The 17,468-nt window shown below is 39.6% G+C and overlaps 1 protein-coding gene and 1 pseudogene across 1 annotated transcript; both read left to right on the top strand.

Moving 5' to 3' along the window:
- The first annotated feature begins 4,530 nt into the window (after nucleotides 1-4,530).
- LOC141489598 (5'-nucleotidase domain-containing protein 3 pseudogene) lies at nucleotides 4,531-6,001 on the top strand (annotated as a pseudogene).
- A 4,525-nt stretch (nucleotides 6,002-10,526) lies between these two features.
- LOC141523434 (H-2 class II histocompatibility antigen, A-R alpha chain-like) lies at nucleotides 10,527-15,811 on the top strand. Its single transcript, XM_074236613.1, has 5 exons — nucleotides 10,527-10,667; nucleotides 11,702-11,950; nucleotides 12,361-12,642; nucleotides 13,082-13,232; nucleotides 13,406-15,811. Exons 1-5 carry the CDS (start codon nucleotides 10,583-10,585, stop codon nucleotides 13,407-13,409), a joined length of 771 nt encoding a protein of 256 aa, XP_074092714.1. The 5' UTR covers nucleotides 10,527-10,582; the 3' UTR covers nucleotides 13,410-15,811.
- The last annotated feature ends 1,657 nt before the right edge of the window (nucleotides 15,812-17,468 follow it).

The raw sequence follows: 17,468 nt of genomic DNA, 5'->3' as shown, positions 1-17,468 counted from the left end.
TTGCTGTCTGTGTCTTCCTGTAGTTCTTTCAGCTTCTCCTCTAGGAATTTGACTGCTATTCCATTGGGTAAATACATGTTCAGTATTGAAATCACTTTATTGTCTATGTGACTTGCCTTTGTTGAGCCAATAGATCAGTTGTTCAGTTCTCAGGTTTGAATTACTAGATACTACCAGTCACTTACAGGAGAGTCTAGCAAGACTAGAGCTGTTTATTAGACTAGAGCTTTTAGGAGAATATATTTTCTTCCTTATTTCTTTTAACACTATCTATTTTTGCAGCTGCTTTGTCTGAGATAAGGATTGCTATCCCTGCTTTTTTCACTTCAGCTGAAACAAAATATATTTTGCTCCAACCTTTTACCTTTACTTTATATGTATCTCTCTGCTTCAAATGACTTTCTTGTAAGCAACATATTGTAGGATTCTGTTTTTTTTTAATTCACTCTGCTATTCGTTTACATTTTAAGGTAGTGTTCATCCCATTCACATTCAAAGTTATAATTACTAACTCTTGATTGCCCTCTATGCTATCTTCCTTCTGTTTGTATTTCCCCCCTTTTTTCCTTTATCCCCAGTATTTCGTTTCTGAATACTGCCCCCTTCAATGTGTTTGCCCTCATATATCCACCCCTCCCCTTTCTTTCCCCTTTTCCCTTCCCTTCCTTCTGTTAGTTCCCCTTTTTAATCTCTCCCTTCTTGTTTCCATTCTCACCTCCCCTTTTTCCCTTTTAATGCTTGAAAGGTAAGTTGTTTTTTAAGTTAAATGAGTGTGTGTGTAAAGTTAACTTTAAGCCAAGTCTCATGAGAGGAAGATTCAGGTGTGTCTCATCTCCTACCTTGTTCCTCTCTATTACAATAGGTCTTTCATACCTCTTAATGTAATGTGATTTACCCCATTCAATCCCCTCTCTCCTCCTATCTCCTTCCTGTCCCCATTTTTAAGGAGGAAGTGTTTTTAAATCATTCTATTTGAGTTATAGAAAATCCTGAATATCCATCACTTCTGGCTAAGTATGTTCTCTCTAACAGAGTTACAATTCTTGAGAGTTATTAGCTTCTTTCTCCCAACTAGTGATATAGCCAGTTTCATCCCATTGGGTAGCAGTCTCATGGATAAGCCATGAATGCCCATCACTTCTGGCTAAGAATTTTATCTCTGATAGAGTTACAATTGTCAAGTGTTATGAGAGTCTTTTTTTCCCATGCTGGGATATAGCTAGTTTCATCTTATTAGATAGCAGGTTTTTTTTTCCTTTACTCTTTTTTTTTAACCTTTTCATATGTCTTTTGAACCTCCTATTTGATGTCCAAATTTTCGATTTAGCTCTGTTTTTTTCATCAGAAATTTTTGGAAGTCTTCCATTTTATTAAATGTCTATTTTTTTGCCCTGGAAGACAAGGCTCAGCTTTGCCGGATAGTGGATTCTTTGCAGCAAGCATTCCAAGCTCCCTTGCTCCTCAGAATATTTTGTCCCAGGCCCTTCCATCTTTTAGTGTTGATGTAGCTAGGTCCTGTGTAATCCTTACTGTGGCTGCTTGGTATTTAAATTGTTTCTTTCAGGCTGCTTGCACGATTTTCACTTTTATCTGATAGTTCTGGAATTTGGCCACAACATTCCTTGGTGTTTTCATTTTAAGATCCCTTTCTGGGGGGGGTGGAGGATCGATGTATTTTTTCAATAACTATTTTGCCCTCTGGTTCCATGGTATCAGGGAAATTTTCCATGACTAAATCCTGCAATATTAACTCTAGGCTTTTTTTCCTCTTCTATGTTTTCAGGAAGACCTATAATTCTCAGGTTGTCCCTTCTTTATCTACTCTTGAGGTCAGTGGTTTTGCTGATGAGGTATTTTACATTTTCTTCTATTTTTTCTTTATTTTGGTTTTCTTTAATAGGCTCTTGCTGTCTCATGAAGTCATTAGTTTCCACAGACTCCAATATTTTTTTTTATATAAGAATTTTTTTATTTACCTTTTGCAACTCCTTTTCCATTTGATCAGTTCTATTTTTGAAAGAGTTTTACATTTGACCAATTGCGGTTTTAAGAGAATTATTTTCTTTTTTGCATTTGTCCAGTTGTATTTTCCAATGATTTGTTTTCTTGTTGCAAGTTGTTAATCTTCTCTTGGGTTTCTTTTACCAAATTTCCCAATTGATTTTTAAACTCCTTCCTTATTTCTTGAAGGAGGTCTTTCTGTGTTGGAGACCAGATCATATTCTCCTCAGAGGTTCTAGGTCTCTCTGAGTTAGTGTCTTTTCCTTCCAAGAATTTTTCTATGGGCCCTCCTTTTACTGGCCTTTCTTCATGATCCTAAGACCTTGTGTTGGGGAGGAGCTGGTTCACAGAGGTTTGGTGTTGGGATCCCTGGAGACTTTACTCACTGAGTGTAATATCCCCAGCTGGCCAGTAGGAGGTATTAGAGGATTTGCTCACTGAGTGTAATATCTCCAGCTGCCCCATACTGGGTGCTGATTGCTTTCTCTGCAGTGTCTGTGACCTTGATTGAGTCCCTCTCACTTGGTCTAAAGGGAGTGGGTCAAGCTGTTAAGTACTTTTGTCTTTGATCAATGAAGGGCTATACCCTGGGATGAGGTGATCACTCTTCCTATTGTCAGATGAGGTGGTTCTGCTGCTCACACTCCTGCTCCTAGGGCAGAAGTAGTCTGTAATTGTGTTTGTTCTGGGAAGAGGCTTCAGCTGAAATGGAGGTGTGGACTCCAGGTTCCTCCAGACCAAAGGTGCCCAGAGATCACGGTCTGCAACTCTCCTGCTCAGGAACTCTCCCTCCAGCCCTGCTGGCAAGCTCCAGGTAGCCAGTGCCACCACCAATGCCTCCGCCCCCTAGTTGACCCAATACCCCCAGGTCAACCAGGCTCTAGCCCCACCGCTGATCAAGCCTGTCTGGTTGTCAGACCCTCAGGCTCCAGGGCTCCAGCCCCACAGTCAATCAGGCCAATTCATGGCCAATCCAAGCTCCTGAACTTTCACTGGTCCCATGCTCTTGGCAGAGTCCACCCTCTGCACCTGGATTCACCCACCCACAATTGCGGAAGACAAATCCCTCAGGATGTAAATGTTCTTCTCCTGGTTTTTCTTTCTGAATTTTATTGATCAGATTTCTGTTAAGAGATTTGTTTCATATTTTTTATGAGGGAAGATCAGGAAACTTTAGAACTGTGCCTGTCTTCTCTCCACCATCTTGGCCAGAAGTGATTTACTTTTCCCTTCTAATCTATTAAAATTTTATAATAAATATTTATATTCTATATCTAGATATATATCTACATATATCCAAATATATTTCTATATATCTATAATCCATATCTCTTATAATCTGGTATATTTGAATAATTACAATTATATAATTATAATTAATAGATAGGTTAGACTTATTTTTTCCTTTTTTATTCTAATTTTCTCTTCTGGACAACGTTCTCCTTCAGAAATATACATCATCCCATATGGGAGTATGCTTCATTCTCATGGGACCCCAACTCAACCCTGGAACAGGACCCACTTCCAATCCCACAGATGAAATTTCTCTCCTCTAACTAACTCTCCCATTCTCTCATAAGTTTGCCTCTTGTAGAGAGATTGCAAGAATTGTTTTCACCAATGGTTTTGATAGGAGTACTTCACTTGTATTTGTATTTTCCCTCTTCCTCTCTCACCATTAATGAAGCTTACAATTTTGCAACTTGAACTTAATGAAGAGATTGATTGTCCTGCAAGTAGTCAGAGGCTGAGTTAAGTTCTTCCCTCTGCACATCTGTTTTTTTTTCTTTAAATCCACATTGTTTCCGATTTTTTCATTTTCCCCATATTTTATCTCTTGATAATCCCCTTTCTTTATTTCTTTTCCTTTAATGAGGCAGTTTTTCTCCATATTTAAAACATAAGTTCCAAATATGAAATAATTAAACTAATCCTTTCTCCATAAGTATATTTTATTTGCTTTTTTGCATTGTTATTTCAGGGTATTTGGTTACTTGGGTTTGATTCTGCCTATGAGGAATCATTATTCAGACTGGGAAAGCATGGGTGGAAATAAAACAAAAATTTATTTTAAAAATGTTACAAGACAGAGGAAGGGAGAGAGAGAGAGAGAGAGAGAGAGAGAGAGAGAGAGAGAGAGAGAGAAAAGAACAGCCAAGCAATCTTGACTGGGCAATGGTCAGAGAAGACTAAGCAGGCCCTGAGTTTCTGTCCAACCCAGGTTTTTATGTCTTGCCTCTCATCCAGAAAGCAAAAGGTAAAGAATTCCCTTTCTCTTCCTAGTCCAGGAATTAGGTAGAGGGTAAAACCTAAGGAGATCAGCATTCAAATTTTTCATTAAACAATGAATCAATGATACAATAAGAATGGGGAGAGGCTGACATGCAGCCCCAGAAGCAACCAGCAGCATGGCAGCGGCGGCTGTGGCCTGGCAAGGCAGCTGGGCTCTGGAGGTGGCACGGGGCACCTGACATGAAGCACAGTCTGTGGGAGCACTACCTGGAGGCCAAAAGAAGCACGGGTGATCTGGTCCCTTCAATTATGAGCAACTTGTTGAATCCAGATGCAATTTTCTCCAACAATGAAATGATCCTGTCAGACATTGAAATCTATGGCTTTGATTATGACTATATTATTCTAAGCACCTCTACACTCTCATCTTCAATGCTGCTGGAGATCTTCTCATTAATGAGCATCAGTATCCTGCAGAGATAAGGAACTATGAATATGACCCAAATTTCTCCATCCCATGGTCTCCATTATGATGTACACCAGGCCATATTGATGAAGATTGATGCTTTTCATTATATCCAGCTGGGAACTGTGTACAGAGGGCTCAGTGTCGTTCCTGATGAAGAAGTAATTGAGCTGTATGAAGGTTCTCATGTCCCCCTGGAACAAATGAGTGACTTCTATGGAAAGAGTTCTCATGGAAACACAATGAAGCAGTTTATGGACATCTCCTTACCAGAGATGACTTTCCTTTCTTGTGTCGATGAGTATTTTCTGAAGAATAGTCTTGATTATGAGCCTGTTTATCTCTACAAGGATGTAAAGGATGCCATCAGAGATGTCCACATCAAAGGGATCATGTACAGGGCCATCAAAGCAGATATCAAAAAGTATATCTGCTACGCTGAGCAGACCCAAGCGGTGCTGGCCAAGTTGGCAGATCATGACAAGGAGATGTTCCTGATCACCATCAGCCCCAGCAGCTTCACGGACAAAGGAATGCAGTACATCTTTGGGAAGGACTGGTGAGATCTGTTTGATGGGGTCATCGTGCAGGCTGAGAAGCCCAACTTCTTCAATGATTGGTGAAGACCATTCCGTAAGGTGACCAAAAGAAGTGTGCTACTCTGGGATAAAATCCACAAGCTGGAGAAAGGCCAGATTTATACACAGGGTGATTTATATGAGTTTTTGAAGCTCACCGGATGGAGGGGGTCCAAACTGCTATATTTTGGAGACCACATATACAGCAAACTGGTTGATCTGACCCTAAAACATGGTTGGCAGACAGGAGCTGTTATTCCTGAACTGAGATCAGAGATCAAGATCATGAACACAGAGCAATACATTCAGACCATGACTTGGCTTCAGACCAGGACTGGTCTTTCCCAGTCAGCAATCTCTCCCAGTCAGACTGGACTATTGGAACAGATGCAGATTCACAGAGATGATACATCACAGATGATTTTTGCAAGAGTGGAAAAAGGAAAGAAAGGAAATGAGAGAAATGACCAAAAATTTCTTCAACTCCCAGTTTGGAAGCCTGTTTCAAACAGACCAGAACCCCACGTACTTCCTGAGGTGTTTGTCTCGCTTTGCTGATATCTATATGGCTTCTCTGAGCTGCCTCCTCAGCTATGATCTCAGTCACACTTCTACCCCAGGAGGACTCCCTTGCAACATGAACTGCCAGCCTGGTCCCACAGGCCCCCAGGGGACAACTTCAGGATCCCCTTTATACAAGGGGTGGCCCAGGCCAAGTAACCAAATAAACCACTCAAGGTGGGTGGACAATTGAGACAGTCATACTAATGAGAGTATAAACTTTGGTTTTTAAGCAAGTATGAATAATGTATTATACTATTTATATGGTTTTATCTGGTGAATAAATGTACTCATTTTGATAGACTATGAATTTTAAATTCATTGGTCTGACCCTCTTCTGCTCTGTATTTCCTGTTTGTGATGATGGAAATTATGGACACTCAGAGGAGGGGGAAAGTAGATCCCTGAAGTTTCTGTTGGCTAAAAGATGAACTTCATATTGAAAGTCTAATTCTATTCAGCCTTTCAGTTTACAAAGGTCCTGGAGCTTAAGTTTTTCTGGGATAGAGAAGGGCCTTTTCTCACTAGTTCTAGAGTCTTGTACTTGGTCTTGTTTCCACAGTCTTGAAATGACTGTGTTTTGGGATCCTTCATTCAGCATCTCCTTACTGGATATCTTGATTGTGCATGCTGTCCTAGGAAATACAGAGATGGCTCTCTCTTCATCTTTGTCTGGTTACAAATGAGAGGCAGCATATTATAGAGGAAAGAGTAGAAGACTTGAGTTTGAATTCCACTTCGGGTACTTGCTAGCTTGTGACCATGAACAGATCGTTTGATTAAACTCCCTGAGTTTCAGTTTTCTTATCTGTAAAATGGGGATTAATAGTCCTTGTAGTAAGAGTAGGCATGGTAGAATGGGTCAGGAAATAACCTCAAAGCCATTGTCTGAGCCCAAGAACCGTCTCTGGCACAAACGGGTTTTGTGAACCTAGATAAGTGACTAGATAAGTTGCCCATAGACAACTCTCTTGGACTATATTATGAAGGACAGAGAAGGCACCAAGCTGAAGGAGTTTGCTAAATCAGTGAAATCACAAGTCTGATTCCTAGCCCCATCTAAATCCTTGTAGTTCCCACCTCATAGAATTGTTGTTGGGCTCAAATGGGATAATATAGTGTCCCCCAAAGTCCACCATACTAAGCCTTTTAAGACACCCTCGATTCCCTCTCCCTTATATACAGTCAATGCTTTGTACGAATGTCTGCTGTTGTTATCATTGTAATTATAATTTAGCCAAGTTAATTGCTTAGATAATTGCTGCAAACCTTTGGTAATGCAGACATACCCTGTATCCTGGGAATTCCCAACATGTCAAAGAAAGTGAAATCTTGCTCCTGGGAGGACTGTCCCTTATCCTCATTCAATTCCTTACCCAGACAGAGAATCACTGAATAGGCATTACCTCAGTCAAACTGAGACCTGTTAAAACCTTAGCTTAAAAGGCCAAGGTCTTCCCCTGCATCTGGGATCATCTCCAGGCATCCTGATCTTTATCTGACCACTGGACCTGGATAGCTATGGAGAAGAGAGTGAGACTGGGGACTTTGTACAGTCCCCCTCCCCCATTTAAATCCAGTTCACTTGCATAATGGCTTTACCACCCTCATGTTGTGGTCTTCTTCAAGAACAAAGTACAAATAATACCAGGGCCAGATGAGGACTATAATGAGTGACAGAGGAGAGTTTTTTCCCCCTGACAAAGGCAGAGAGAACTGTTTTGCGTAAATAATAGTCCCAGACTACCAAGGAGAATTTGGGATTGGAGGTTCCCATTTCAGAAAGGTTATTTGCTTCATGTGCAAAATTAGACAGTGGAGCATGGGCCTTTTGGACCACAGCTTCAGTCAACTGGGATCAGTCTCACGGCTTGCTTCTAAAGGTGGGATGAATGTAGAACTTTTTGTAACAAACTTAGGCAATTCTACCACCTACCCATAGTTTTGCTATAGGTAAATCTTATTAAAAAGAGTGTCCAATTAGCAAACCTAATCCTAGTCCACAAAGCTCAGGGAGACAGCAGACTAGAATGAAAGGAACGTTGGGGGACTCTGGCTGAAAAGAGAGGGTGGTGTTGCTCCGCATCATCTCAGACCCTTTCCTTTGAGATCTTTCTGTGTATTTTCTTAGTGAATGATTTGAAAGTTTAAGTAACTCCTGGTTTTTTGGTTGAGGAGTGCAGGGTCCAGGTGAGGGATTTAGGGGGTTCTAACCTTTTTTGTGTCATGGACTCTGATGAATCTCCTGGAGTCCTTCTTGAATAATTTTTTTAATGCATGAAATAAAATGTAGAAGACTGTAAAAGCGAATAATTATATTGGCATATAGCTATTAACATTAAAAAAAAGTGCATCTCTGGTTAAGAACCTTTAGGTTAGAATATAAACTGCTTTTGAGTAGGGATTGTTTTGTGTTTTTATCTTTGTATCTCTAGCACCTGAGACAGCATCTTACATGTAGTAAGTGTTTAATAAGTATTTGGTGATTGATTTGATTGATTGAAAAAAAGTTTAAATAACAACTCCCATTTAGTGGCTTAGCTCCTTCTTCCTGCCTACAATATAAATGGTATCCATCTAGGGTCTTTCTCCAAAAGAATGATGGATATATATGGCTGAGGATCACAGAAAATACGATATTATTGCTGTATACTATTATGGTAGAGAGGTACATAAGTGGGCTTGGAGTGAGAAGATGAGTTCAAATCCTTCCTCAGACACTTGCTGGCTGGGTGACCCCAGGCACTTTGCTTAAACTCTGTCTCACTTTCCTCTTTTATAATATGAAGATAATAATGGCACCTACCTACCTCTTAGGGTTGTTGTGAGGTTAACTGAGATAATATATGTAGACCTTGAAGGAATATATATATATATAAATTATTATTGTTATTATTATTAATTATTCCTTGCAAAAAATTCTTTATAACATGGGTTCATAAATGTGCATGGGAATGCTGTAATTTGTCAAATGCTATTCTCTTAAATCAGGAACACTTCAAAGATGTTAGACTATTCTTAGCAAATGGGTAAATGGTGACCTCTTCCGAACCAAAACATTGCAATTAAATCAATAAACATTTCTCAAGCAAAAAAAAAAAAAAAAAAAAAAGAATGGGGAGGTCTCCATCCCAAGCAGCTTTTAAGATTACAATTGTTTCAGTTACAATCACAGTTCTCTACTTCAAGTCAATTTACATCTCCACCCAAATTCATTCTGTTACATTCAAATTCTCTTCATCTTCTCCTGCATCAGTAAATTGAATATTTTTTTGATTCAGCCAGAAATAGCTCATCAAATCTAAGTTGAATATCCACCTTTTTTTTCCACTTACAGTTTTAAGCTCAGGATTGAAAAAAATATTATTTTGGGTTGCAGCTTTAACTTATTTTTAGGTATACTATTTCATTCTTTCCCAGAGATTTTACTTGGCAGCAGAATAATTTTTCATCATTCAAATTTTCTTCAAGTAGCAAAGTCTTTTCACAGGTCTCTTGAAAAATTTCCTTGTTCATTACTGAAGTTTGCATTTTAATCACTATATATCTTGAAATTTAACAAGTTAGGTTTGGTTTGTTTGTTTGCTAGTAGGGATTTTTGAATTCTTTTGATTGATTCTGTTGTCTATATTAAGAAATTGAAAAAAATTTCCTGAATTAATTTTCTTCCAGTATGTGAGGAATATGGGACTGTTTGGTTTCCACAAGAATGTGAAGGGAGAACTGTTAGTTTACTAAAGACTGGGGTCTGTCTATTTTGTTGCCTAGGGGCAAGTACTGAGATAAAGACAAAAGACCTGGCCTCAAGCAGATCAAAAACTAAGATTAGGCCAGGTTCTTCCCACCTGTTTTTAAATTAACCTAGGGTTTTGACCTTTTTGCATGCTCAAGAAGATAGCTGTTCTTCCTCATTAGTATAATGAGCAGAGAGGAGAAAATGTATGGGGACCAATGTATCCATTAGATTGTGACTCCAGCCTATGGGGTCACATGAAGGGGAAGGAACAAGGTCTTTCAAAGTGCAAAAAAAGACCTAACATTTTTGCATTTTCTCCCCCTCTCCCACCTTGAGAGAGGTGTGCCATTTATTGAGAAATCTTAATTAAAAAAAAAACATTTTGATCACTCTGTACTAAGTATTCATGAGCCATTTATAATACTTATTCATGTTTTATATTCATTGTGTTTTTATGGGAGATCTATGATTCTTATGGTTTCTGTAAGTATACTGTCTTCAAGACTGGTCTTTTTAATTCGTACAAAATAGAAATGATATGTAGTTTCTTCAGGAGAGTTACCAGGTGCTTGTCTACAACAGCTGTTTCCCGGGATGATGTGTAAGAGCACTGTCCCCACTCAACAAATTACCTTGCATTTACTTTGTAAATATAATTTTACATATTTGTGTTGTTTCTCCTTCAATAGAATATAAACTCCTAGAAGTTAAGAACTGTGTGACTTCAGTCTCTGTGCCTCCAGTGCCTGGCAATATAGTAGGCACTTAATACATATAATTGGTTGGAAGACTGATGGATTAGGGCTTCACAAAGTGAAGCTCTACAGGTCTCTTCCCAGGACCTTTTTCCCCAGCAACAGATAGGTCAGTGGAAGAGATTGTTCTAATTGGCTGCTTTTTGACTCCTCCCTGTGAGGTCTGGTCCTCCTTCTCTTCTGCCTAATAGCTGCCTGCTTGCTTTGTCTCCCATTACTTAAGAGTCTTAGCAACAGATGAGCCCCTGACAGAATGGCCATCAACAGAGTCCTGATCCTAGGGACCCTCTCACTGGCCGTGCTGCTGAGTCCCCCAGGAGCTTGCGAGTCCATTGAAGGTAAGTTTGTGACACAAGTGACTGGTGGGGAGGGGAAGGAAGGAGATAGAGGGATGGGGAAGGAGAGGTGAAATATGTTGATAGAGAAGAGATGAGAGACAGAGACTCCCTCCAGATTCTCCCTCTGGATCCTGGGGTTCCTTAGTGTTTAGGGATTTATGGTATCTTATTTCTTCAGGGGAGACCAGGGCTGTGTCAGAACCATCTCCCACATTCTTAAACAGCAGATTGATTTCAAGTAAGTCCTTAAATGGCCTTAAATTCTCCACCAGTCCTGAAGGGGCTATCCAACAAAGAAGCAGTTGGACAGGAGCACGACTTACATTCAGTCTCCTACTTCTTCTTTTTAGGTTTCAGTTTCAGTCATTTCATGCCTCACTCTAACCATTCTCCATTAATGGGTCATGTCCCTCTACTGGACTCTTAAGTTCCATTCATTCTTCCATAATGATCAGCTCAATACACAGTGAATGTGAAAGACAGATTTGTTGAGAATTAGATGCCTTATTTCTTACTTTACTGCTCCTTTATCTTCCTCTGACTTGCTCTGTACTGAGACCTATCATCTAAATAAGCTAGAAAAGGATATCATGGAATGGAAAGAAAGGAGATACATGAGATACAGCAGTGATGGATGTAGGACAAAATCGGAAAGGGAAGAATAAGTATTTCCGCAACGCCCACCTACATTGTACTTTTGCCAGTATTATCTCATTTGATCCTCACAACAGTCCAAGGAGGTTATCTTATTGTCATCCCCATTTTACAGCTGAAAAACTGAATCAAACAGATTTATGACTTGTTGAGAATCACAGTTTATGTCTGAGGCTGGATTTGAATTCAGGTCTTCCTGACTCTTACCAACTGCCTGAGGTCACTGGGACATGGTTTGGGCCTTTCCCCTGGTTTCTTATCATCTACTCCTCTGGGGTTCAGGTACCTGGTGTCCTTATCCTAGAACTTGGATCCTTGATGTATTTTGACCACAAGTGTAAACATATTTTTCCTCTTTTCCTTGTGTTCTTATCCCTCAGCTGACCATATAGGAATCTATGGCACAACTCTGTACCAGGATTATGGGCCCTCAGGCCAGTATACACAAGAGTTTGATGGTGATGAGCTCTTTTATGTGGACCTACAGAAGAAAGAGACTGTATGGCGACTTGAAGAGTTTAGCCATTTTAGTAGCTTTGATCCTCAGGGAGGGTTGACAAACATAGCCACAGCAAAGCACAACCTGGACATCTTGATGAAACGCTCCAACAGAACCAGGGCCCTCAGTGGTATTGTCTCTTTCTTTACTTTTCCCCTACCCTTCCTGTGGTTCCTCAGACTTCAGACCACTCTGCCCCCATGGTTAACACCAGAAGGCTCCAGGTCATCCCAGAGCCTCCTCTCCCCATTTTCCTCTCATCAAGTCACCCCAGCCATTAGTCAACCGGACACATTCCCAGCCTCTCATAGATAGTCTGCCCCAGTATTCACACTCAATGTCTCCATAGGCCTTTCCTGGACACAGCATCACTAGAAAGGGGTGGGGAAACAGGGCAGGGGGGTTACAAAATAAAGACTTTAAATGAAGCTTTCCAGATGATCTGAGCTGATTGAGCTTTTAGGATTCAGTCCTATGTAAAGGTTTCAGAGGGGTAGATATGGAAACCCTTATATGAGTGCCTCACCTTTCTGTTCTCAGTGCCCCCCGAGGTAACTGTGTTCTCAGAGAGCCCTGTAGAGGTGGACCAGCCAAATGTCCTCATCTGCTTGGTGGACAACATCTTTCCCCCAGTGGTCAACATCACATGGCTTCGTAATGGGCAGTTGGTCACCACAGGTGTGTCTGAGACAGACTTCTACACTCGGCCTGACAACAGATTCCGCAAGTTCTACTACCTTACTTTTCTCCCCAACACAGAAGATATCTATGACTGCAAAGTGGAGCATTGGGGCCTGGAGCAGCCAATCCTCAAGCACTGGGGTATGAGCTTTTGTCCTAATAAAGTAGAAACATTCCTGGACTAGGAATCAAAGGAGCTGAGTTCTGATCTTCTTCCTTCCACCAACCAACTATATGATCTTAAGCAAGACTTTTAATTTTTCTGAATCTAAGATTCTTCTTCTCTAAAATAGAGATGATATCTACAGATCTTCAAAGGGTCTTTGGGAATGCTAATGATAAAATTCTTCCTATAGATATATTACTATAGCTCCTCTTTTTCTTATCTCTCCCTTTGTCCCTACTTTCCTCCAAGGACTCACTAATCTCATCAATAGTTTTCCTCCCCCAAATAGTCTTTCTTAAATGAATAAAGCATCTCAAGTTCCCAATACTACATCACTCCAAAAATTTGAATTCCTATATTCTCTACATCTCAAAGATAACTCTCTTCTTCCTCCTTTTTCCTATTTCTCCTCAGAACCCCAGGTTCCATCCCCACTGCCGGAGACAACAGAAACAGTGGTCTGTGCCCTTGGTCTGGCTGTAGGCCTGGTGGGCATCATTGTGGGCACCATCCTCATTATAAGAAACATGCGTTCTAGCAGTAGGATCCAACATCAAGGGCCTCTGTGAGTCTACTGGTGGAAATGGAACTAAAAAGACCTGGCAGTAAGAGTAAAATAACCAATACTGTGCTGATGGGGACAGTAAGGATTACACACAAGAGAAATTGTGTAGGAGGGGTTGAAAGAATTACTGGGGGCACAGATGTTATCATCTTATAAATCATCTCTTACTGCAGGTAAGCTTTCTAAATGAAGAGGAGCACAAAGAAGAGCTGAGTTCCCTGTCCCTGATTTTGGTCTGGTTGAAGAAACTGCCTGCTGTTATATGAAAACTTGCCTGGACTTGATCCACCTCTATCTTCTCTTTGTTGATTTTCCCTTAATCTCATCACATTACATAGCAGACAGTCTAGTCTGATCTCTAATTTTTCTCTAGAATCTTTAGGGTTGACTCACTTATGGGGCTCCCCTTCTGCCTCCTTAGGTGAGTAAATTTAGTGATCTCATTGACTACCATGTGTTCAACTATTATCTCTATATGGATACATTCATCCATTCCTAGGCTCTTGCCTGAACTGCCACATCATCAGCTGCCTATTGGACATTCCTACAGGGTATTCCAAATCATTTCAACTGGACATGTCCAAAATCAGTTCATGTTTTCCTGTCTAGAATACTCCTCTTTTCCCTAACATATTTTTGCTAAGGGTACTAGCATTTTTCCTTTCACCCTGATTCACAATTCCAATCAGCTTTTACTCTTCTTTCCTCTCCATTCTTCACAATCAGTTGCCAAGTCTTGTTGATTCTATCTCCACAATAAATGTTGTTTTAATCCCCTTCTCCCCACTTACATGGTCAGAACACCTATTCAGGCCCTTATCCTCACTAACCTGAATGATTACAATAGATGACTGCATTAAATCACTGCCTTTCTTTAATCCATCTTCCACATAGTTGTCAAGTTTTCCTAAACCACAAGTATGATTGCATTCTTTTCCCATTTCAAGAAACTTTAGTACCTGCCACCTCTAGAATACAATATAAACTCTTCTGGTTTTAAAAGTCCCTCACAATTGTCACTACATAAGTTTTAAATTGTAGCCAAAAGGTCTTTTTGCTCTTCTTTGTGTGAGGCATTTAATCTCAAATTGTCCTTTCATATCCAGTCTCCATGTCTGCCCTTGTGCCTAGATTGCCTTCCTCTTCCCTTTTGTCTCATAGAATTCTAATGTCCTTCATAGTTCAGATCATGTCCCTTCCTAAGAAAAACCTATCCTCATAACTAGGGCTCTTGCTCCTGATTATTTCTTTGTATATCTTTAAATTTCATTTCTGTTATTCCTCATCCCTGATCCCTCAACCTCCAATATCATAAGATCTTTTAGGACAGAAACTGTTTTGAGGTTTTGCTTTTATTACTTTCATATCACCAGAGCTTAGCACGATGCCTGATATATAAATAAATTCTTAAAAAATTGAGTACCTTCCCTATTTGATTGCAGTTTCATTCATGTAGCTTTGGGGATTCTTCTTAGTAGGATAGGATGAGCTTATTCATTGGTTTACCATGGCTTAAAGAGGAGGAGCTTTGAATCTTAAAGAGTTAAATTCATTTCCTAGTTACTAGGAAATGAGGGCTGGCAACTAGTCTTATCTTTCCCTTGGGTCAGTCTTACCCCCAGAAACAGTAGCAGAATCCATCCTCTCATAGCATTGCTTGAACCAGTGACAGTGAAGGGACCTGGGGAAAGGATTATATGCTGATCATTGATGGATTGATATTGGCATCTAGAATCCTGGCAGAGAGGTAATTGGAAAGAGGAAGGAAAGAAGAATTTAGGGTTCAGAAATAATAACAACAAATAAACTCATCCTATCTTTCCAATTCAATCAATATAAGCATTCTTAATATGCAATCAATAATCTAATTACACTATGCTTAACTGTCATTGCATTCCTATTTGCCATTTTATCAAGTCTAATCTGAATGCCTCCCCCCTCATAATCTTATCTCCCCAACCAAATCATTGCTCCCTGGTACCTCTCTGTTTCAGTTAGGCTTCTCTCAATCTCATCCATGTCCAACTCCTTGTTCTAATTCCTCTCTTGGTACTTTTGAGCATGGTGTCCCCTTGCCTGGAATTTCCCTTCCCTGTTATTCCACTTATCCTACCCATCCCTCTCTAGGCCCATGTACAATTCCACTTGTTTAATGAAGCCTCTCCTGACTACTCTAGCTCCTCATTAAACTTTGGAATTCCACAACTTTAAAACTATGCATCATGATTTAATAATTAATGATATTTTGTGTTGTTTTATTTGCTGTTGTTTCATCTTGGTTCTCCTAAGAGTGAAAGCTGTTTGAGGGTGAAATCGTGCTTCAGACTTCCATTTTCCCCATGGCACCTAGAATAGAATGAAAAATTAATTAAAAGACATCGAAATCTGGTTGATTTGTGAATCTGCACAAGAGTACCTAAACCAACAAATATAAAAAAAGATTAATACCTGAGACTAGGGAGAAGAGAACCTTGTTTCTACATTTATTCTGTAATTGACTGTACATTTTGTGCCTTATATTCTTACTTTTGTAATAAAGTTCTTTTTAAAATTCAACTCAATATAACTGGCTTATAACAGTATATTTCTCTGTAAGAACTTACCCTAAGAAAGGGAGAAGGGTTATAATCCAAGGTCCACAGAAATAGGAAAAAAACCTTCAACTCTTTGTGAGTAGCACTGAAGACTGGGAAGAATCTCCATTTGTGTAAGAATTTGATAATGATAAGGATTCAGGTAGAGGAAGCAGGAATAAGGATCTTAGACAAGGGATATAAAAAAGAGAGAAGAATGAGGGGAACATAAAAAAGAAAAATAAGGAAGCAATAGGTTTGAAGAAGGGGGGAAGTAATATCTTAACAAGAGGGATACCACTTACTTGCTCATTTTTGGTGACATTTCATGGATTTGTACAGAGCATTAGATATTCTCTGCCTGCCTTTGATGGAAGATGTGGAGCTCTGAATGGTCTCTAAATTGACTGCTTAGCTGGAAGAATTGATATCTCAGTGGTGTCACACTTAATAAAAGAAGAGGTATTTTCTAGTCGATGATTTCCAGAGAGCAAGATATGACTACAGTGAGATAGGGAGAGGACAAGGTCTTTTTCTAATCTAATTCATAGTTATCTGTCCATATGGCAGTGAGTGTTTTGGCAGATAGTGAATAAGGGGAGAGATGGTGACATAATTAGGGAACTAAGGTTGCCTTTGCTTGCCTTCTGTGTTTCTTTCCCTTAACAGGAAACACAATTATCCCCAAAAGTCAGGAGATTGAGGAATAATGGCACCAGATTTATGAATAATCCCCTGAGGAGATGCCATTGCAGAATAGTAAGAGTATTCTGGACAAGGAACAACATGTACAGGAGCAGTTCAGTTATTGCAATAGCAGCAGAAAGTAGGTGGCCAGGAAAACTTTTGTATTAGAACAGTCACCTGCTAGGCCAGGGCCCAAGACAGAGTTGCTGAGATAATACAGGAGATGAAATGTAACAAGTCAGATCAGTGATATTGTCCCAATTAGCCTTCCAGTTAATTGTACTAATAATTACAAGTTAGATTACTGAATCTTATTTAAATCATTCCCTGGGACACATGATGTGATGCTTTTCAGTGTTATCTTGACTGAGTATACATGTATAAAAGATTGGTTATCAAGCATTTATAATTAAACACTTATTATGTCCAGGCACTATCCTTCACTTACTTCATATTATGCTTTAGTGCCTCTTTTACTTTCCTCTTTTCCTATATTATAGCCAAAAGTAACATCATCACTAGGATTCTGAAGCTTTGTTAGCAAGAACCTGAATGTTAAAATGAGAAGCTCAAATATCCTATTTAGAGGTCAGGGTTGCTCAGCAATGTACTCATCAAACTTCAAGCCTGGGGATAGGACAGTTGGATTGGCAAAGTATCCAGAAGGCCATTGTTGAGTCCAAGTAGCAGCTGGCTCCCTAGTGGATGCTTTCCCTCTTTTTTTGAATTTGTGGGGTTTTGTGTTTTTATTTTTTTAATTTATGTTTTTTAATGAAAAAAAATTTTTCTTCTCACTGGTTTTGCTTATAAAATTAATTCATACCTATCACAGATACAATTTTATTTCATGCAATTTTGCTGAAGTTTTTTAAAGTTTAATTATAGGTGACTTTATTTTTTGCAAGGCAATGGAGTTAAGTGGCTTGCCCAAGGCCACACAGCTAGGTAATTATTAAGTGTCTGAGGCCATATTTGA

Source organism: Macrotis lagotis, chromosome 5, assembly GCF_037893015.1.
Source record: "Macrotis lagotis isolate mMagLag1 chromosome 5, bilby.v1.9.chrom.fasta, whole genome shotgun sequence".
Classification (NCBI taxonomy): domain Eukaryota; kingdom Metazoa; phylum Chordata; class Mammalia; order Peramelemorphia; family Peramelidae; genus Macrotis; species Macrotis lagotis.
The sequence above is the reverse complement of the archived record's forward strand: the minus strand, read 5'-3'. Positions and strand labels throughout refer to the sequence as shown.

What these genes read in the sequence shown, in the direction of transcription:
- LOC141523434 (XM_074236613.1), top strand. Translation starts at nt 10,583, where the DNA reads ATGGCCATCAACAGAGTCCTGATCCTAGGGACCCTCTCACTGGCCGTG. An exon ending in AGCTTGCGAGTCCATTGAAG is followed by an intron (nt 10,668 to 11,701) that starts GTAAGTTTGTGA and finishes CTTATCCCTCAG; the next exon opens with CTGACCATATAGGAATCTAT. An exon ending in GCCAATCCTCAAGCACTGGG is followed by an intron (nt 12,643 to 13,081) that starts GTATGAGCTTTT and finishes ATTTCTCCTCAG; the next exon opens with AACCCCAGGTTCCATCCCCA.